Source organism: Aptenodytes patagonicus, chromosome 4, assembly GCF_965638725.1.
Source record: "Aptenodytes patagonicus chromosome 4, bAptPat1.pri.cur, whole genome shotgun sequence".
Taxonomy (NCBI): domain Eukaryota; kingdom Metazoa; phylum Chordata; class Aves; order Sphenisciformes; family Spheniscidae; genus Aptenodytes; species Aptenodytes patagonicus.
In genome coordinates, this window is record NC_134952.1 from 2,507,226 (window position 1) to 2,528,771 (window position 21,546).

The 21,546-nt window shown below is 45.1% G+C and overlaps 1 protein-coding gene across 1 annotated transcript in view; it reads left to right on the forward strand.

Moving 5' to 3' along the window:
* Nucleotides 1-1,890: 1,890 nt before the first annotated feature.
* The window catches only part of DDRGK1 (DDRGK domain containing 1), a 41,166-nt gene continuing 21,510 nt past the window's right edge, over nt 1,891-21,546 (forward strand). The window contains exons 1-4 of the mRNA XM_076335652.1: nt 1,891-1,992; nt 8,374-8,532; nt 18,388-18,494; nt 21,040-21,141. Coding sequence (XP_076191767.1) covers nt 1,905-1,992; nt 8,374-8,532; nt 18,388-18,494; nt 21,040-21,141 — 456 coding nt within the window. The 5' untranslated portion in view covers nt 1,891-1,904. The remainder of the gene's footprint in view (nt 1,993-8,373; nt 8,533-18,387; nt 18,495-21,039; nt 21,142-21,546) is intronic.

Consider the following 21,546-nt stretch of genomic DNA (forward strand, 5'->3'; position numbering starts at 1 on the left):
TCCTGCAGCATCTTTTTGTGCTGATACGTGTTCTGATCTGCCAAAAATCAAATCCAGGGGGAAAAAAAAAAAAAAGAAAAAAAGAAAAAAAAAAATTAGTTCCCCGCTCTGGCCCATTGCGCCGTCACCGAGCATGGCTACCAGCCAAAGGGAAGCGACAAGGAGGCAGATCCTCCATTTGGCTGGACACCTGCATTAGATCAGCCTAAAGCAATTCTCAGTCCACAGCCAAAGCCCACCCACCTCGCGCTGGCTCTGCATACACCAATGCAAACCCCATTTTTTAAAAATCAGCTTCCTCTGGGCAGCTTGGTTTCCGACATTTTTACCAAATTAAGCCAGCTTACTACGTGAGACAGCTGGTCTGGGGCCAGTTCAGGGCCAGCCTCTCCGATTTTGTCAGGGGCAAACCTGATTCCGTTCAGGCCACGTCAGGAGAGAGGGTCTCTTCGGGGAGACCTTATTGCAGCCTGTCAGTACTTAAAGGGGGCTTATAAAAAAGATGGCGGCAAACTTTTTAGCAGGGCCTGTTGTGACAGGACAAGGGGGAACGGCTTTAAACTAAAGGGGGGTAGATTGAGACTAGATAGAAGGAAGAAATTGTTTACGCTGAGGGTGGTGAAGCACTGGCACAGGTTGCCCAGAGAAGTGGTGGATGCCCCATCCCTGGAAACATTCCAGGTCAGGTTGGACGGGGCTCTGAGCAACCTGATCTAGTTGAAGATGTCCCTGCCCACGGCAGGGGGGTTGGAGTAGATGGCCTTTAGAGGTTCCTTTCAACCCAAACCATTCTATGACCATTTCCTCAGCTACCTGACGTGCCGCCGAGCCGGGCAGCTTCGGCATGGTTCCACCCCTACACACCGCTGACTTAAAGGCAGAAGGTATAGAGTGTTCATAGGTGTAACTTCAGCTTCGTTGCCAGGGACGCCCCGACCGCAGGGACGCCGCGACAGCTGGCACACTCGGCCCCGCCTACCTGGGGTGGGCCCGCTGCACGTACTTAGGTGCAGGGTCACGGGTGAAGGTATCGCCACGCGTGGGCAGACCTGCTGCATGCACAGACCCTCGCCCCGCCGTGCTGCCGAGGGAAACACCTCCGCGGCCGCCCCGCCGCCCCCAGCAGCCGTGCCCGACGGCCAGGCCCACCGGCGTCACGCTCACGGGCCGTTTTGCCTCACAGTTTTTAATTATAGAATCATAGAATCATTGAGGTTGGAAAAGACCTCTAAGATCATCGAGTCCAACCGTCAACCCAACACCACCATGCCCACTAAACCATGTCCCTAAGCGCCTCATCTACACGTCTTTTAAATACCTCCAGGGATGGGGACTCCACCACTTCCCTGGGCAGCCTGTTCCAATGTTTAACCACTCTCTCAGTAAAGACATTTTTCCTCATGTCCAATCTAAACCTCCCCTGGCACAACTTGAGGCCGTTTCCTCTCGTCCTATCGCTTGTTACTTGGGAGAAGAGACCGACCCCACCTCGCTACAACCTCCTTTCAGGGAGTTGTAGAGAGCGATGAGGTCTCCCCTCAGCCTCCTTTTCTCCAGGCTAAACAACCCCAGTTCCCTCAGCCGCTCCTCAGAAGACTTGTTCTCCTTTCAGCTTCCCTCCCGGGAGCACCAGCCGCCGGGCACCGGCCGCCCCGGAGCCGGCGCTCCCTCACGGCCGCGCCTCGCCGCCAGGCCCCCTCCCCGCGCGGGCTGCCCGCCGCCACGCCGGCGCGGCCGCGCCGCGCCCGCCTCAGCGCCGCCCCGCCGCAGGCGCGAGCCGGGCAGCCCGCGCTCGGGGGCCTTGCGGCGGGGAGGGGTGGGACGTACCAAGTGCCGGCCCCCCCCCCTTTCCCCCCTTCCCCCCCCCCCCCCCGCGGCCGGTGTGGGCGGGGCCGGGCCGGAGGATGGACGCGGCGCTGCTCGCCGCCGCCGCCGTGCTCCTCGCCGTCCTCCTCTTCTTCGCCACCCGCCTCCGCGGCCAGGCGAAGGCAGGTGGGTCGCGGCCCGGCCGGGCCTCTCCCCCCGCCCCGTCCCGTCCCGTCCCGTCCCGTCCCGCTCCGCCCCGTCCCTTCCCTTCCCGGCGGGGCGCGCTCAGGTGGGCCCGCCCCTGCTCTCAACGGGGTCCGACGCGCGGGGGAGGGGCGGGGGCCTCGCGGGGGGGGGGGGGGGGCGTCTCCATGGAAACCGCGGGGGGGGGGGGCGCCTCCCCTCAGGCCTTCCCCTAAGGGGGGGAGCCGCCATGGCCGGGGGGTGTCCCGGTGGTTCCCCCGGGATCCCTGGCGTCCTGCCCTTCCCTCCGCCCGCCGCCGTCGCCCTTCAGGCCCCGGGGTGGCGGCCCTGGGCGGCGGCGAGGCCTGCTGCTGCTGCTGGCCGGGGCCCGGGCCCGGTTCCCGGCCCGAGGCGGTCCCAGGGTGAGGGGCGCCGGGTTTGCCGTCTGATTTACAGACCGGCTGGGTTGCTGCTCTCGGGCTGGAGGGAAGATGTCCCTAAGGCTCCTCCTGCAAACCGGGAGCGAAATCCGCTGCGTGAGGTGACAGCCCAGCCCGGCTGACAGGCGGGCCTTCGCCCCTGGTCCTCCCTGGCAGCTCCTGGGCGGCGGCCGGTTACTATTCATGGATCATAGGATCGTTTAGGTTGGAAGAGACCTTTAAGATCATCGAGTCCAACCGTTAATTCCTGTCAGACGTGAGACCTGAAAGGCAGGCCGTCCCCTCTCTGGCCTCTGACAGCCTGCTTTACCTGCATTTCACAGAAATTGCCCGCTGCTGCTCCTTTTCCGCCCCACCTGAGGCCGCGAGGGCTTGCTGGCCACGCCAGGTTTAGGTGCGGTGCTGTGCAGTCCCGTTCCGGGAACGGGTAGATGAGACAGCACTTCCAGCCCTCCCGCAAACGGCGAGTGTTTTATTGCTGACCAGCAGTTGCAGCAGCGTGAAACCGTGGTGGAAGCGACCTTGTGCCGGGTGCGAGTTGGATGTTGTGGGAAGAAGTCAGATGCAGCTGTGAACTTATCAGCCTTGTTGTGTTTTCGAAGTGGAAGAAGGCAGGTTGTTTAGCTGCGAGGTCTCAAATTCAGACGTTTAGCCAAGGCAAACACTGAAGCCTTTGTCAATATAACACCACCAGTTTCCAGGATTTGGGGTGTTTTGGGGTTGGGGTTTTTTTGTTTTTCTTTTGGGAGGGGGGTAGCTTTGATAATTTTTTCTAGGAGGGGGGGGGGGGGAAAAGCCCACCTCTAGTATAAACACAGTCCTGCCAGTGCAAGAGTGTATGCTGGTAAGGACTTTGTGTTAAAAGCAGGTTTTGCTGATAATAATTAAATTTTCCAACACATTTCTCTCGCACCTTTTGTTGTATAGACCTGGTCTAAATCTTTCTTTCTCAACAGCTTGGAAACTGATGAAATTTCATCAGATTTCTAGTTAGTTAGAGCTGAGCTTTTGGTAAAAGTGAGTGATGCATGTCCTAGAGAAATGAGGCTGCTGGAAATACATAATTTCCTGAACTTGACTTGTATCATGATTTAGGTAAATCAGGGGCTGTGGAGCTTGGGGGGATTTCTTTTCTTTTTAAGCATACAAAGTTCTAACTAACTTGAAGCCCAAACATTTAAATGGTCTGAATTCTCAAAAAGCTTTAGTACTGTTTTTGAGCAGCTTGGTTAAAGTTAGTTTACATTCAGGATAATTTCATCATTTTGAAGCCTCTTTATCAGTGGCATCTTTTTGACACTTCCACATTGGTCTTGCTTTTTTTATTGTGGTTTTAAGATAATTTCTACCTTAATATACTGATTCCTGTCATTATAAAGTCCTTCACAGAATTTCAGGTTGTGGGGATGACGTCGTTCTCCTTACACAGCAGAAATTATTTTTCAAAACCATTGGGGCTGTGGTGTATTTAATATCTGCAAAATTTGGTCTTGCACAGGAATTTGCTTTCCTGTTCCTTTTTCTTATGTGGAAAATGGAAGTTGCTACAATTCTGCTAGTAAACCTGTGTTGTCTCATGGAAAGGATTTGAAACCAGGGGCTGGTTGGTAGCTCTCACCTTTTCTTTTTAATGTCTGGGGATAGGGGCAGCAGCTTCTCTTTATGCTCTCTCTTGGGGAATTGCCCTTTTAAAAATGTTCAAGGCTTGACTGCTTTAGATAATGAAGGGAGCTAAGGATCACAGAGGTAAATCATGTAACTTTGTATTTCCTTGGAAAGGTCATTTGGAGCAGCACAGTGTTTCCAGCAAGATCAGGCCTGGGCTTGTTCTGCTGAGAAGAGGAAAAAAAAACGGTAGCATTGCTGGCTTTTATACATGGGTGGCATATCTATTTGTGAACAAGCCCGAATGTGTTAAGCTGTACTGGGCAAAAGCACCTCCTCAGGGAAGCCAAACGTACTTCCACCTGTTGGGTTTGGAATCACTTTCTCGTTGAATTTCACAGGTTAGGTTAGCATGAAGGTAGAAGATGCTGGATGCTGCAAGTGTGGTGGGAAGGACCACTAAGGTGTGAGGGTGCAGTAGGTGGAGCTCTCGCCGCGTCAGTGCAGAACGGAGGGAGCTCACGAACTAGTAGTTGGGTCTTGCTGGACTCCCTCAAAACTTGCCAGCCCGGGTGTTACCCTGATGGACTTGCTTATGTGACATAATTGAAGATAATGTGCTGTGACAGGCAAAGGATGGCCTCTCAAGAAAAAATGTCTTTGCTCTGAGCAAGTGTAAATTTGCCAAGCTTTGTAAAGGAGCAAACTTCTACCTGGAGGATGTAAAACTAGGTCCTAAGAAGTCCGGGCTCTGAAAGATTTCATAGCATTCTTTGTAACGATACAGGAGTGGTGCTTCACGTTCAGTTTAGGAAAGAGCTCTGCTTTCAGAGCAGAGTTCTGCTCTGTTTCCCTTTGGGAGGGAGCTCTTGACAGTGCAACCAGGGTCTCACAGTCGCTGCTGCGTGCTGACTGACAAGTCAGATGAAACAATCTCCATTGCTGCCTCTGCACTGTGCTGATGTTTCCGAAAATGTAGAGGCAGAGCTGCTTTCTCAGCACGGCAGTAAACCTGCTGTCCCCAGAAAAGAGTTATTGTCTGGTTTTTGAAAGGCTGAGTCAGAAACTGGAGAACATACAGCTTAAAATACAAACTAAACCCGTGTCCATTTTCTAGGCATCTTGTTTAATTTTTTGTTTGTATTGCCTGTTAATTTGAGGGCTTTATCTAATTCGTGTCTTCCGGCCTGCCATTCTGCAAACCATCGAGCCACTCGTGGATCAACTTGTCTCACCTATATAGTGTTTGTCATTAAGTTTTGCTCAAGATGGCTCTATATCGCATCTAATTAGTCCTTGTGTGACTAATCTCTGCATGAACTGGCTAGCCTGGGGTGCCACTTATGTCTGAGACCTCTGCAGCTACAGGAAAATGAAGAGATGTATTCAGATAAGTGCACGGGGCCAAATCACGCCCCGTGCTGCAGGAGGAGGTGAAAAAAACACAGGGCCAGACCCCAGAGAAAATTATTCTTGACTTCAAATCTGACAGTCAATCCAGTTCCAAGAATAAGAGCAAGAGGGTTTTTAAGTGTATCCTCTGTATTCTTTGAAACCACCAGTCACACCCCTCCGCGTGCAGCTCTAGTCAGTCTGTGATACTTCCAGTTCAGAGGGAGAGAGAGCACGTCTAACTTTCTAGATACTGGAATAAATGATGTGTCTTGAGCCACGTAGACGAATCGTTGACCCCTGAAGAACCAGCCGGGTATAAGTGTGTTACAGGCAGAGTAAATGATTCTTTTCTCCTCCCCCTCATGAAGGATGGGAAGAAATGCAAGGACTAACATTCACATTTTTCAAATGACTGTCCAGCTGAATGCCTTGCAAACAGAAGCTATAGGGGAGGGGGGGGAGAAAAAAAGCTGTATTAAAGCATGTCTTTTCCTACTAAATGTCAATCCATAGTGTCTTCAGTTGTTTGCCTGAATATTTTGGAGATCTGACCAAAGTATTGTCCAGCAACTGCCTTGTCTGTTTGACCATGATATGGGTTGGGTTTGGTGGGGTTTTTTACTATTTTCTGAGCTCTGTTAACACTGGTCAACTTTGAGGAATTACCGTGTCTCCTGTAGAGAATTAAACTGAGAAAACAAGATAGCTTGGCTCACGCGTTTTGTCTCTGTGAGGGTTAAGCACCTCGCTTTGAAATGAATACGTGGCTTATAAATAGATTCCTCTTTCACAAAATGCAAAACAGTCTCTGTTTCGCAGGACAACGGGAACCAAAAAACAAGCCCCAGAATGAATGAGCGCTAGAAGTGCACAGCTGATACGCTGTGCAGGACCACCTTTGGAAGTTACTGAGGTAGACACACTGAAGCTTTCAGGTGAAAGGATGCTAAGGTTTGAACTGCAGTGTATCTCAAGAACTTACTAAGGGAAATACTGCATTTGTATAAAAGGTCTTTTTGCAGACTAAGTATTTCTGGCATTTAGTAGTGTCCCAATAAGTGATCTGCTGCTCTGCTTTTGCAGTATAATGCTTTCCTATAGCATGTTCTATGGCATTCAAAATAAGCATTATCATGCTATAAATAAGCCTGGGCAAGTCTTGAAGCAAAATGATCAGATCCCTGGAGCCTACACTCTGTAATTTATTATAGACCTGTTTTGGTCCACAGATAGAAGTGGATGAGAACAAGAGGGTGACAGCGGTGTGATAGTGCAGTGACTCAATTCAAAATGTCACGGTGCGTGTTAGTGCTGGAGTATGCTGGGGGACTGCTAACATCGTTGTTGCAGCAGTCCTGAACGTCTAATGGCTTTGCTGGCCAAATACTTCCCCAGATTACTCTGCTTTGCAGCCTGTGCTGAGCTCAGTGCTGCTGCAGCTATGTTGTTATCAGTACCAAAGTTAGCTGCTTTGAAGCTACTTGAGATATACTGAGATGAGCTGCAAGCACACCTTTGATCGTCGTGTAGATGTAGTCATAATGAATCTTATTTTCTGATCATAGATATGCTAATAGTAGGGTTTTTTTAGGAAGGCATTGTTTGGATCAGAGGATGCTGGAGACTTGGCAGAGTGTGGAGAGCGTTTTGTGCTCCTGCTGGGGCACCATATAATCCAGCAAGGCACAGAAAACATGTCCCAAGTTTAAGTAAACGAGTAGTTCTACAGCTTTGTATGAGACCGTTTGAGTATTTACCTGAAGTAAGGCACAGTAGTTAATACTTTGCAGGATTGAGCAAGTGACAACATACGCAAATATCAGTTACGTTTATCAACAGAATATGCAAAGCAGGTGTCAAGGATGATGATATTTTACCATTATCTGATTGTTTCGGCATGACTACCGTAGTTGATAGCAACAGGATCATGGAGGTCTTAAAGAAAAACCTGGCGGAGGGTTTTCTGTGGAGAACTGAAATGAGCCCACTGGTCAGTCGCTTGCTCCCATGCTGTCTCCCACCTGCTCCTCTGTTATGATATTCCTCATTTGTCAGATCTTAATTAGTAACTGAAGCATACGCAGAGAGGATGGCAGTGAGAGCTGCAGTGACCTTTGGTGTTCTGTCTTCCCCTACATGTGTTTGTTGGGAGACCTGCAGTTTAAATCAGCGTGGTAGAATGAAGTTACCCTGTGTGTATTACGGCTGTAATTTGTAATCCTTATTTGCTATTCAGGTTCTGTTTCAGGTATAACGATTTACATATTCCACTCGGAAACATGCATGCTCTGAGGTTTGAATTCAGATGAATCTACTTCTAAGTTACACAAGTGCAAAATAAAAATAATAAAAAAATTAAAAAAATCAGAATACTTTAGAAGGGAAAAAAAAAGTACTTCTGGGTCCTTGCCTTTTGGTAACTCAGAAATTATTAGACTGCTAGTCCTGCCAGATAAAGGGAATTGTTTTCTGGCGGAGGGGAAAAACAGGTTATCATTAGATTAAATTATTAGATGAAGTAAGAATATTTTTTGAGCGCTTTGCGGGGCAGGACTTTGTTTTGTAGTGTGGTGATTTTGTTTTTTTTTTTTGTGGGGGCTCTGTCAGATCAAATAACATTAGCAGCACATAGCTATAGTTTTTTTCTTTACGATGATCTATACGCTATTGCAAAAGAGACTCCTGTCAGGATAAAATTTCCTTTGCACAGAGCACTGTGCACAAATAAGAAGGTTCCAGTGCATGATCCCGCTTAATCATGGGAAAGCAACTTGCACACATCTGCCATGCAGGGAAAAAAAAACACATGAGAGTGGGGAGGCATTCTCTCATTTGGAAAACACCACTGGTATTGCACTTCTGATTGCGAAAGTTGACTGGCAAAAGGACAACTGCAGCAAGCAGAGATGGCAAATCCCTCATCAGTTATATTTCCCTTTTGCAGCTGATGAGGAACACCAGCAAAATGTGGCGGCGGCAGCAGTGGCCAGGCCTCGGCCCCATGCTGAAGAGCGGGGAGACGGGATGCCGAGGCGCCGGAGGAACATGGGAAACCGGATGATGGCCCAGAGGAGAGCGCAGCAGGCAGAAGACTGGATGGAAGGTAACGTTCGGTTCAGTTCATCTTGCAAACATTGAAATGGACCTTAACAACAGACGTTAAGGTTGGTGAAGGGGTGTGCTTGGCTCCTGAAGAAAGTTTTTCGGTTTTGATGACTGTGAATTATTTACAGCTTGACTATAATCTCTCTGACTGTCCAACTTCTCTCCATACTTCATCACTTATCTCTAGATGCTGCTTACCTTTATCTGAAGTGTCTACCTCCTTCTGTGGTGAATTCTGGCAGTTTGTTGTGCCAACAGTGCATCACAACATATTCTTCACTTACTTCCTAGAAACTACCTTTTGTATTTCCTGCTTAGCCGTGCGGGTTAAATATGGGTAAACAGAATCCGCACCTTGCACTAGAATAACAAGCTGTAGTAAAGTAGTGGTTTCTTGCAAATCGGTGGGGAGCATTAATTCGCCAATATAATCTCTGCAAAATCTGGAGTTTTCTTTCTGAGAAGCCATCCAGGTGGTGATCAGAATCAAGCCGATTAGCTGGAGATCACCACAGACTGCAGTATTTTGTCTTACTGCCAGCAGGTTGTTGACAACAAGTCCTCTGTTCCCGTGCTGGATGTACAGTTAATAGCTATACTTCTGTGGCGTGGTCGCAGACAGGAATATGGTGATAAATAACATCTTTCTACAGCCTGTAAGCCTCGCTCCCTTTTCTGGTGAAACTTCACACATTGTTATCTTTATTGCTAAAGAAATGATATCACCATGATTCACCTAACTGGATTCCTTCTGCTTTCAGATTGTGGGTTAAGTGTTCAGGGTTTCTGCTGAAGTATTGATAAAAGTGGGCTTCGTTTCACTTGAGTTTGCAGTGGAGATCGGGGTGTCATTGTGGTCTGCAGTAGGTGAGAAACAGTGAGCGCGCATCTGTGATGCATTGATTAGGGGCTAGTTGCACTTTCTTCAGCTTTTCTTGTCTTGCAGTTTGTAGAAAGCATCTTGCGCTCACGTTGGCAGGTAAACGTGCTATTCAAGCTAATTGTGTTCAACAGTTTCACAAGTGGAAAATTGACAGGTCTGAACTTTTCAACTTTGGTTATTTCTTTTCATGTGATAACATCCTGGAAAGAAAATGGAATCTAAAAATCTTTCTCCTTAAACTCCAGACATCAAAAGTTTGAATGCTGAAGGCCGACAGTGAAGCTGTCAAAGCAAACGGCTTATCTTACTTTGTCACTTTAGCAATAGAAGAGTCTGTGTCATTGGGCTTTATAAATAATTCTTTTGCAGCTTACTGTACATCAGATGCAAGTGCTGTGGCTGTTGAATGAAGTTTTCTTTGAAATCACATCCCTGGTTTTTTTGTGGGTGGTTTTTTTTCTAATTTCTTTTTCAAATTAAAACAACTTCTTGCTCTTTGCTTCTGTTTTGTGCTTCTGTGTGTGTTCATATTCTGGGATGGTCTTTCCAAGTGCCTAAGCACCGCTGCACAACAGTAACACCAAAGCCTTTGGAGACTGAGCATAGACTTCAGCAGTATAGCTGTGGAGAGAAGCATCTGTCCCTGGTTCCCCTGCACTGAGGTGTGGAACGACTCATGGCCGTGTTACTTGGGATTAGCCCCCCTCTGTCATGGACTGGCTGCATCTGTGCTGCAAAGCCCTTAGCCTGGCCCTGAGCTACCTGTATTAGTGTGGAGTTCGGGTTTTTTTTCCCCTTAGAGAAGGATGTGTTACATGGTTTGAAGCCCACTCTGTGAGCATGTGGCATAAGCCTGGAATCACCTCTTAGATTTGTCTCCTTTGTGCGGGGGCCATGTGCATTTTATCTGTGTCATTGCAATATAGAGCAGTTTTGTCTAATTACCGCCTCAGTTTGAACCTGTTAAAATAGCAAGTTATCCCCACAGCAGAGTTTTGTGTTAGAAAAATTAGTTGACTCACATGGAAAGAGAGCCCAGAATGCATGCTGAAGAACAAAGTTATTTGGCAATGTAGACAGAAACACTGAAACCAAGCCACTGGTTTCTTCAGTCTTGACTTGTAAATGTTCTTGTTGCTTTAGAAAGCTTCTGAACATCTGCAACTGAAGTGGATTTTTTTTTCGTTGTTAAAATATTGTTAAATTTGTCAAAATGTTTTACTAGTAAGTTTCTGTTCTGTGTGTGGAATTTCCACTCTGGGCCTGTGTTTAGTTTTGGGCAAAGCTACCTGATCCTGCTCTGTGTCACTCTGACTTCTGCCACAGGTTGGTGCAGGCACAAACCCATCGCTGCAAGATTTCTAGCACTGAACTCAGGAAGGGCTTGAGGATGCCCTGGCCGTATCTATGTTACCATTACAGACGTAAAAGTGGAGTCAGGTAGGGACTGCTGTTATCACCAAAGTATTCTGCCTGTCAGGAGCCAATTCTGCTGACTCTAGGAAATGGTCTCAAAGCAACACTTGCAGGCTTTGGAGCTGTGGTTAGCATGAGGGTTTTCTGTTTTCCATCTAACAATCAGATTTCAATTCCAGAATGAGAAAGAAAGCTTCAAGGGTAAAATAGTAGCCCACAGTTTCTACTGCCTGTGCTAAGTTGTATTGTGCCGGTACTCAAATCTCTCACAGAATATGGGGGGCGGGGGGGGGAACCAAACAAATTGTGGCACTAGGATCAGAACCTTGATAGCTTTTAATTGTCCCTTCTGTAGTTGAAATCTTAATCTTATTTGCTTGCAAGTCTGGGTAAGGAGGAGTCATTTAATACAGACAAGGATAGTAAATGATTGTTTTGAATACTCAAATCTCTACCCATTGCCAGTGGAGCTAAACCAGGTTATAATTCTTCATTTAGCTCGGTGAGGTGGGGTAAGACACCTGAATTACTTGCAGATTGGCACAGACAGAAAATAAAGGGTGAAGCGCTAAATGGCTCGACTTTCCTACCAGAATTGCAACCCACGCCACGTACGTAGGTTCCTTATTCACGGGTTCCACGTGGGCTGCGCTGTACTGTGGGGGCAGGCCCGCTAGCCAGGTGCCTATGCTGGCTCGGTTTGCCTGAGTAATGTTTTTCAGTGGTTAGTTGAGTACTCAAAGGAGGTCATCTGTCATGAGCATATCAACATCTATTAATATCCTCTGATGACCAAAGATTGCTGGGGAGATATTTTTCATTGGTGACAAAGTAACTCTCAAAATGACTGAGACCCCTGAGCTGTGTTCCACCAGCGTGACTTCCAGGCTAGCTTTAGAAAAATGGGTTTGGTTAGCTTATATTGCCCAACTTAATGCTAGTCATAACACTACTGTCTTTCATGCAGCGCAGTGCAATCTAGGCGACTGTTGTTAAAGTCTGTGTGCCTCAGAGGACATCTGCTCTGCACATTGTAGCAGGGTGCCTATGCCTTTCCCTGTGGAAAATGAGTCTGGAAGGAGAGTTCTGTATTCATGTGGTTAGGTTGCTTCTGATATCCCAGCTAGCAGACTTAATTAGCTCTGTTGCATCTTAATTTAAGTCGAACCCAGACAGAAGTGGCTTTGTGGGGCTAGCTACAGCCAAGACGAAAATAAACTCACTGCAAGGCATAAATGTGTGTGGATTTCGGGCATTAATCATTTAGGGCAGGAGAGGCCAAGCTAAGCAGTGGAAGGAAGCGGGGGAAAGGGGCTAAGTTGGAGTTTGGTTGAGGGTTGCTCGGGGCATGGGGTAGTGTGGATAAATAGCATTAGGCATTTTCCAATTTCAGATCCCGTTTATTTATTGACTGAGGAGGGTGTCTTTGGCTCTTGTTTTTGCCTGACTGATGCTCTGAGTGCATCCACTTGGACTTTGATCACCTTTGGGTACATGTAAAGATGTTTTCTTGAGAGCATTTATTCGGTTGCTGGTCACGTGCAGAAAAAGCAGTTGTCCAGTTCTCGAGTTGAGCTTGCGCTTCCAAACCTGTGCATTGTGCCTTGAACACCGCAAAGAGCTCTACAGTGAGGTAGGTGCTTCTCTTGACACTACATTTTCTGCTTCTTGGAGCAGAAAGTGACCCAGCCAATCTGATGTTTGCTTAAAAGTTTTAGTACTGTAATTTCCTATTAAGTGACAAGAAACTTGTGGGGATGGACTTCTAACGGCAAGTATGGTTGGGTCATCTTGATCCCACTGTGGTGAAAATAATGAGGAGGATGATCTGAGGCAAATGTCTGTTTGCTTGAAGGACTGCTATACGTTATTTCCGACAATGACTTTGTACAGACATGTAGTGAGAAAACCTGCCTGCCTCAGCACGCGATAGAAAGAGTTTGCGGAGAGACAGAGGCATGCACAGGCAAAGGGCCTTTTCCGGGGTGGCTCAGTCAGTTGGTGGGTAGGACACAGGTTTTGCAGTCCAGGTTTTCTGTCGCTTGGAGTGGTGTCTTGGGCCAGAACTTGCTACTGTTGATTTGGGGGGAGGCGGCATTTTTGTTGGCTGAAACTGGTGGGTGTCACCACACCATGATTTAGGGTAGTTACAAAGACACAGCCTTCTCTAAGAAATGATAGCAATCTCCAAACCACCAAGCAAAACAAAGACCACTGGGCAGCCCTCTGGGTGGAAGGCTTTGGTGGGTGTTGTGGGTGAGGCTGAGCTAGATGGAGAAAGAAAGGAGGCAAAAGAGAAGGACGTGCCAGGGGAGCCTAAGCAGCACGGTATATTTCCAGGGCATGTTTTCAAGGGTTTAATTTTGAAAGATGCTCACTTCCACATCCTACAAACAAATGACCTCTCTGACTTGTTGCAAAAAGTGTTGCCAAAAAAAAGGGATTTTGTGTGGATTATTAAGTTTTGGGGTTTGTTTGGGTTTTTTAACAAACAGAAAGTAAGGACTGCATCGAAGAAATAATCTGGTTTTGTCAACGACCTTTATTCCGAACTGGTACAAACTGTAGGCTCTCTATGTTTGGCAGCAGCATATAACTCCAAAAGGTTAAATATCCCAACATCTGCATGCCTTTTCTCTGAGCTTTTAGGATTGTACGTCTGAGCACAGGTGTAGAAATGTCCAGTACAGTGAACATTGGGTTAAATTTACTTTACTTCTGCAGAATCAGTAATGATAAAGCCAACAGCTTTTGACAGTCTGAGTGCTCTAGCTTGTAAAATAAAACATGATGATGAAAAGTTAACGATTCCAACATAAATTAAATCATAAGTCCCTCTACTCTTTTGCTTGGCAAGACTTGGTGATCGGAATCTCATGTTTTTCTTTATAAGTGTTAATCACTATTGAGGAAGAAAGCACAAAACAAACAAACAAAGTTTTTAGAAGTTTTAAAAAATATAATTGGGCATGTTAAAATGCCCATTCTTGCTTTGTGTAGCATCTAAGTCCAGCATTCAAATCTTGCATCTAAAAAAATCTTGCATGAGTGTTTTCTGCTAGTTTTGGAAAAAATAATATGAAAAAGAATTACATTGGTTTTTATCCCCATTCAGTGATGGATACTGTGCATAACTTAGAGAAGAAAGTGTTTGTGCTGACATTTCTCAACATAAGAAGCACTTTTTCTGAGCAGACTCTCTACCTCGCATGTAACGTTGCATCTCCCCATACTCTGGTGTGCCGAAAGATCTGGAAAATGTGTAAACTTAGAAACACTGATGTGGTCCCATGCTGTTCTTGTGAAACAGCTGGTAATAGAGCTGTATTAATTGATGTAGTAGGTGAAATAATTTTAATGCTTAATCAGTAGGAAAACCTTTCTAGTACAGTTAAACTTTGACTACTAATATCCTAACTAGTGAATCAAAAGTTAATTTTGACTTGCTACTATTCATATAGAAAGTGACTTTAGTGTTATCAAAGTATCCACAGTGTGTGTCTGCCCTTAAGACATTTCAAGCGCAGATGGTGTGTGGAAGAGGTAGGTGTGTGGTTTCTCAGTTATGCCATATGGCTTTATTCGAGAAAAAACTTCCAGGTCGTTTGACTTCTGCTCAAAAGGGCCAATGTCCTTTGTTTGCTGTCCTTTTTCTGTCCTAAGCGCAGACTGATTTTGTGGCTTCGGACTGATAAGCCAATGTCTCGTTTGGTTTCTAAACTGGATAGCTACCAAATTTAAAAATATAAAAACAAAAATTGTTATGACTGTACCACTGCTGGGCTGTGTTACTCATGAATGCCCACACCTTTCCATATGGTGGACGGATTCCTTTCCAGTGGCTGGTGTTGTACATCTGTTCAATCTTAATAACATGCATATGTCTTCTGCCTTCAGGATGAACTGTTTGTTTTGCCTGGCATCTTCCCCCCCTTTCTCTTACTCCTTTTGTTAGGTGCTGCATAAATACTAAATAAAGCAGCTAGCTGTGCCCAGAGGACTTTTTGTGAGTAGCCACATGGGCAGCTTGCATCCTTTTTCATGGATGGGAGTCCATGTGCTTCACTTCCAAAACTTAATAGGAAGCAAGACGGACCCTTCGACGTAGATGACAAGGGCAACTAAAATATATGATGCGGGTTGTTTCGTTTGGAGTTTTTGCATATTCTGTACAAAGTAGCTGGTAGATTCCTGTCCTGATAGAGAACATCAGCACTCCAGCATACTTTCTAATGGTATTGGGAAGTATTTTTAAAAAGTAGTCTGTAAATTTCAAGAGATTCAAACACCTGTGTGACTTGTTAACTGTTTCCTGTTGTCCTGCCTCTCAATGTGTTCAAAACATTAAGGAAAAGCTATGATTCCCTGAAGCTAGATCTCAGCTGGCTAGCTGAGCAAAACCCGTGTTTTCTGTAAAGCAGAGTATGTAAAGTGGTGTGAAAGCATCACTGTAAGTCAGACATATTTCTGCTTTCTGTCTCTTAGAGCTGGAAGCTGGTGGGAATGCTTTGCAGGCTCTGGAAATGTTGGTATAGTTATGTTGGACCCTGTAAAGATGGACCACAACATGTTGGTAGGGTTATGACTGTGGTTGAAAACGGTCCCGTTATGTTACATCCAAGCAGTACAGGTGAAGAGGGTCCTGTGTGCCTTGAGGTTTGGTGTTTGTTATCAGCACCGTATCACGAAGTGGGAACAGGGCTTTCATGTCCTGTGGAACTGTGAGCAGTTATGGAAAGTCACTGCTGAAAAACTGCTTGTGTCAAGTTTGGAGCCCTAAACTTCTCTCCCGTTCCTGCCACAACCCTACGTACATCCCAGAACTGCCACATTTTAAGACATCGGGTGAACTGTACAGAGCACCGTAGAAGATAAGCCTTCAAACAAAAATACATTTTCAGCTTCAACTATACAATGATGTCTGATGTTGTTAGGTTTCCCAACCGAGTGTGTACGCAGGCTGGCCAACCCTAGCGCTTTGGGTGATGATAAACTGCTCTCACAACAAATGAGCACAATTAACTGAACATCTTGCATCACATCTGAAGCACAGGGGCAGATGGAGTGCACGTTCCCATGGACTGACCCCCCCGTCAGGTCTACTAGTGTTGGCAACTATGAGCATCTGAGAAGTGATTGTTAAAAGCTGCTGAAATGATAGCTTCTTTATGTAAAAATAAATAAATAAATCTCGCTGGCTGTATGCAGCGTCCACTCTGCTTTTGGTGGAGCTATTCTGCTATAATAACCAGTTGATTCAGCAAATCCTCTTACCATGTGCTTATATTCTTGTCAGCACGTTCAGGTTTACTTAGCACATACTAATTGCGCCTAGGTTTAGTGCACGGTTGACCTTAATGCTCTGCTGAATCATGGGCTGCGGCTGCATCACTGTCTCTGTCTTTTGTTGGATGTAACTCCGTGCACTAGAAAAAGCTTGGGGGGAGTGGTATTTAAGGGATCACATCAGATGCTTCAAACGGGAGGAAAGCAAATGCTACTGAACAAAGGCATGTTTGATCCAGGACTGGAAAAAGGCTTTAAAAGCCTTTCTAGACTTCTGCCTGACCTCTGGCTCAGGTACTCTTAATATAGATGAAATCTGAGAAGCACTCAGAGCCTCAGGTTGAAGCGTCATAGATGGTGTTTTATACTTGTGGTGTTTTCCAGAAATAATTTTCTAAAGAATAATACCAGTATTGAACTGTTAATTTTGGAGTAATAACTGCTAATGCTGGGTTGCTCACCCATTGTGTTTGGAACTCCCCTTGGCCCGGTATTTAAAAAATAAACAAAGTTATTTTAAGCTTCAGCAAAATTGAAGAAGCAACCGTGTCAAGTCTGAGTGTCCCCTGCTGCTCTCTTTGTTTGTGGTGTAGGAAGGGGGAACCCTTCTGATCATCTCAGTAATCAGATACCAGTAATTCTCTGAAGCCCAATTCAGCAAGCCTGCCTCATATTAACTTCCATATCCTGAAAACAGCTAAGTTATCTGAGAGCCACCTACACAGCTCTCAATTACATTTGTTTCTGATGGTATGTCTCGGTGGCTTAACCATAGTACCATACTGTGTATTGGAATTAGTAAAACAAGAGTGTTTCAAACCTAATTGTACATATAAAAGAAGGGTGAGTCTCGTTCATCCATATGCTTCTTTAATAGCAGCTTTTTGGGTTCCCAAAAAAGGGGACCAGGGGCTCTGGAGAGAGCTCCCTGTGGAAAACATTCTGGCACCAGCCCTACCAAACCAATTCTGGTGATTGCCACAGTACGGTCAGCTCCAGGTACAACTGCTGCAGGCTCTCAGGAAACTGGTTATCAAACATGATGGGCTTTTTCTTCTTGTTAGCCCGGTCTTAGAAACCAAGGGCTCAGGGGTTGTGTGAGTGGGGAATTGGGTTTTTTCCCCCCAGTGATGCAGGCTAAAACTGAACTGAGGAAGAACTTCCCCTGCACACTCTTCCCCTTCTCCCTCCCTAAATAAACACTGCATTTCAGGGAAATTGCAGGAGCTGGCAGTGCCATTCTTCAGACTACCCAGCAGACTTCAAGTGGATCTGAAGTCAGCATCAAGCATGACAGCACTGTGGATGCTCAAAGTATAAATTACTTTACCCAAAAAAGGGATTCATGCGATAAGTATCTTTCATTTTGATTCTGAATCAGACTCATGAATCTCTATATATTGTGTAGTGTTTCATGATGTGAGCTAATCATTTCTTTTTGAGTGTTGAGGTCAATCCACAGTACTTATGTCATAGGATCAAGGACTAATTTAGATTAGCAAATAAAGTGGCCAAATGTTCATGAGACGTTGGTCTGGGGGGGGTGGCGGGGGGGAGGAAATGGCAGTCTTTAAAAGCTCTTTAGTCTTACTTAGCCCCTGGGTGAGCAGAAATATAATGCATTTGCACACCATTTGAGCATGACGCTTTCATATTTCACAGTTGCAGAAATCATCTTTATAAACAACCAATTGTCGTACAACAGGGAACTATTTACATGTAGTTTTGTTGCAGTCAAGCCCACGGTTTGCATTGCAGGGATTTTTTTTTTTTCCCCCCTCCCTCCCTTAAAGGTTAGTTCTATCGGGCTAGAACTAGTGGATGAGCCTCTGAATCCCACTTTTGAATGGATGTCTGCTGTGCTAAGTTTAAAGGTGACTGAGTAGAAAGTCTCTGCAGGTGAGTGAGCAGTTATATAATGACAACCATTAGCGCATTTTATGTATAAGAGAAAGTATCTCTTTTGATTGTGGAAAGCAGGAAACGTTTATGAAAAGCCTTCTTCAAAAGATCAAGTAAATTTTTACTTCTGGCTTCACCTGAGCCTGTGTTTGCCTTGTTACTTCTACTCTGTGGCTTTGGCAGTCTTGTGTGATTGATTTTTTTTTTTTTTTTTTTTTTTTTTTTCCTTTTTCCATCTAATAGGTCTTGTCTGAAACGTATGTGTGTCTCCTTTTCATCTGCTGCTGCCTTCCTAGGAAGCAGTGAAGTTTCTCGAAGGGACTTTTTGCAGACGATTTAAAATTTGTCATTTTCGCAATGTTGCAGAGGAAGATGATGCTGAGGAGGTGCCAGAATTTCAGGTGTCTGGGAAAATCGGGGCAAAGAAGCAGAGGAAATTAGAAGAGAAACAAGCCAGAAAAGCACAGAGAGAGGTAAGCGTTTCCTGCCACGTATAGAGCCCAGAGCAGAGCCTGAATAGCAGTACTCACTAAAGAACTGGTGGTGACAGACACCCCAGAAAGGCAAAGGCAGTGTCATCACTGCAACAGTTGTGTTTTTGTTTTTAAAAATGTAAATTCAGCTTTTTATGTCATATCCCAAGAGGGCCATGGAAAATGGTGTCTCGTTTTCTTTCCGTTAGGTTCTCTGGCATTCTCACGGGGAGGAGAGAGGAGTTAAACTCTTGAATGCTCTTTATTGGATGTTTCCACTGGCTTGCGGCTTAATGTCAGTACTGTCTCCTCTTAAAAATACACTCAAGCCCACATAGCATTGTTGTAACACTGGCTCTGTGACCAAAACTGTGGGCAGTTCTGAGTAGTGTTTCATGTGCTCTCGTAGTGCAAAAACTTTGTATGGTCTTAGCTATGTTTAGCCATGTTTATTGTTTTTATGGATTGGGGGAGATGAAAAGCAGACCCCGTAATCCAATGAAGTCTACGATGCAGTCAGATTTTGGTTGAAGTTTGGCCCTTAAACAGAGGCAAAGTATACAGAGCAAACACACTGTAGCTTTTCAGTTGTTCTTTCTTAAATCTGTGTGTAAAAGTACTTATTTAAATACTGTTGCATTTTTTCAGTTTTGCCCAGCATGTTGCTGTTAATTCCGGGGAAGCAACAGGCTTTTTGAAACTTACTTTCTGAAGTGTGCTTGGGGATGGCAGCAGGTTAAGCATTAATTCCTTTTAGTTGTTCTACATTTTTTTTTTTTTCAAACTCTGTATTGTTCTGTGACTTGGAACGTGGGGTTGCAAGAAGTAGATAAAACTTAAACAGCCTCTGTTATGCTGGAGTGCACGGTAGACTTCACACGTTTTACAAAAAGACAGGGTTTATGAAACTACTAACATTTCTAATGTGTAGAGGGTGCAAACACAGCCAGTGAAATCCCATCTTGAGAATTTTAGTGTCACCTGAGGTTTAAATCCAGTTTCCACTTTACACTGTAGTGGTATGCCCTGTAGACAGGGCGGTTGGTAATAAACTTGATTATTATGTTATGTATAAACTTCCATTACGATCCTTTTCTCACTCTGTGCTTTAACCATTTTGTCATTACTTTCCATATTCATTCTATTTAATTAGCCTCTTTTTTGTGGAAAATTTGAGCAAAGTTGAATAAAGTTAGATAAGCATCAGTTGGTGGAGTTGAGGAATCTTTTGTTTCATTTTAAAACATGCTGATTTTTATTCTCCCACGTAGACAGATAAATTCCTGGGTTAGGTCTCTTTCTCTGAAACATTCTAAGTCACAACTCCTCCATTTGAATGTCTTCTGCTTGTTCTTTTTATATATTGTCAAATTTAGGTATACTGGAGTCTGAAGAAGAACTTCAAAAAAAACCTCTAAACAATACACTAAACCCCCTTTTAATTTTTTCCCCATTTTGCAACAATCTCTTTGCTAGGTTTGGTTTAAAAACAAATAATAAAATTATTTGAAGAGACCAGTTGTCATGGTTTAACCCCAGCCGGCAACTGAGCACCACACGGCTGCTCGCTCACTCCCCCCGCCCCTGGTGGGATGGGGGAGAGAATGGGAGGAGTGACAGTGAGAAAACTCATGGGTTGAGATAAGAACAGTTTAATAATTGAAATAAAATAATAATAATAATAATAGTAATAATAATAAGAATACATAAAGCAAGTGATGCACGATGCAATTGCTCACCACCCGCCGACCGATGCCCAGCCAGGCCCCGAGCAGCGGCCTCCCCGGCCAGCTTTCCCCCAGTTTAGGTACTGAGCATGACGTCCCATGGTATGGAATGTCCCTCTGGCCAGTTGGGGTCAGCTGTCCTGGCTGTGCCCCCTCCCAGCTTCTTGTGCACCTCCAGCCTGCTCAGTCGGTAGAGCACGGGAAGCTGAAAAGTCCTTGACTAGTGTAAGCACTGCTCAGCAACAACTAAAACATCGGTGTGTTATCAACATTGTTCTCATCCTAAATCCAAACCACAGCACTGTACCAGCTACTAGGAAGGAAATTAACTCTATCCCTGCCGAAACCAGGACACCAGGACAGCTTTTTCTTTAAGAGAGTCTGCCCAGGTTAATGATAAATTTGAATGTACTTGGTTTTACAGAGTTTATATTCCCCTCTCCTTTTTTTCCTCTCCTTATAGTCCATTCTAACTAAATTTTAAGTGAGGAGAAATGGAATGCCATGATATTGATACTTGATATTACTATAGTAATAAGCTCATATGCACATTCGAAGCTTAAACCCTTATTGAGATCCAGATAAGGCAAATGAGAAGGGTAATTTCTAAACTTACCACAATGTTAAGTGTGCTGAAGAGCGGGGGGGGGGGGGGATTAAATGATAATGACTTTTTATTATTATTATTCTCTTTACTGTTGCTTTCTGAACGTGCATCTAGGAAGACAGTAAGAAACCCGCCCATGGTATCACAATATGAAATTAAAAAATATATATTCAGGAGGAGTAAGGCTTGGCTTGCATAATGTTTTTTTTAGGCTGAAGAAGCAGAGCGAGAAGAACGGAAAAAACTTGAGTCAAAAAGAGAGGAGGAAAGGCGGAAAGAAGAGGAGAGAATACGTCTTGAGGAAGAACGACAGGTGGGATTGGTTGTATTTATAGATGGAAATTCTGAACCAGGTTTGTCTTTGAGATTGCGTCTATGTAAGTTCTGTGATCAGCAGAACTCCCTTTGGCTTTCATTACTATTGCATACATCTTTTATTTGTTTTTTGGTTTTTTGCTCCATTTTGTTTGAATTACAGTACTACTCAGTTATTTCAACTGTAGATCCCAGCTTTGTTCCCCTAAGTGCTTGGCAGAAGTGAAAACTGCTCCAAACATCAGTACGCCCATGTAGCAGCAAGCACCCACCCACGGTCGAGTCTAGGGCAAAACGAAACCCGGTCTCCTGGTAGTGGATCTGCTACTGCTGTATGCCACAGTGACAGACTGTTTGGTCAATTTGTTAATGTTAACAAACGTAGCTGATAAAGTTGGCCGTT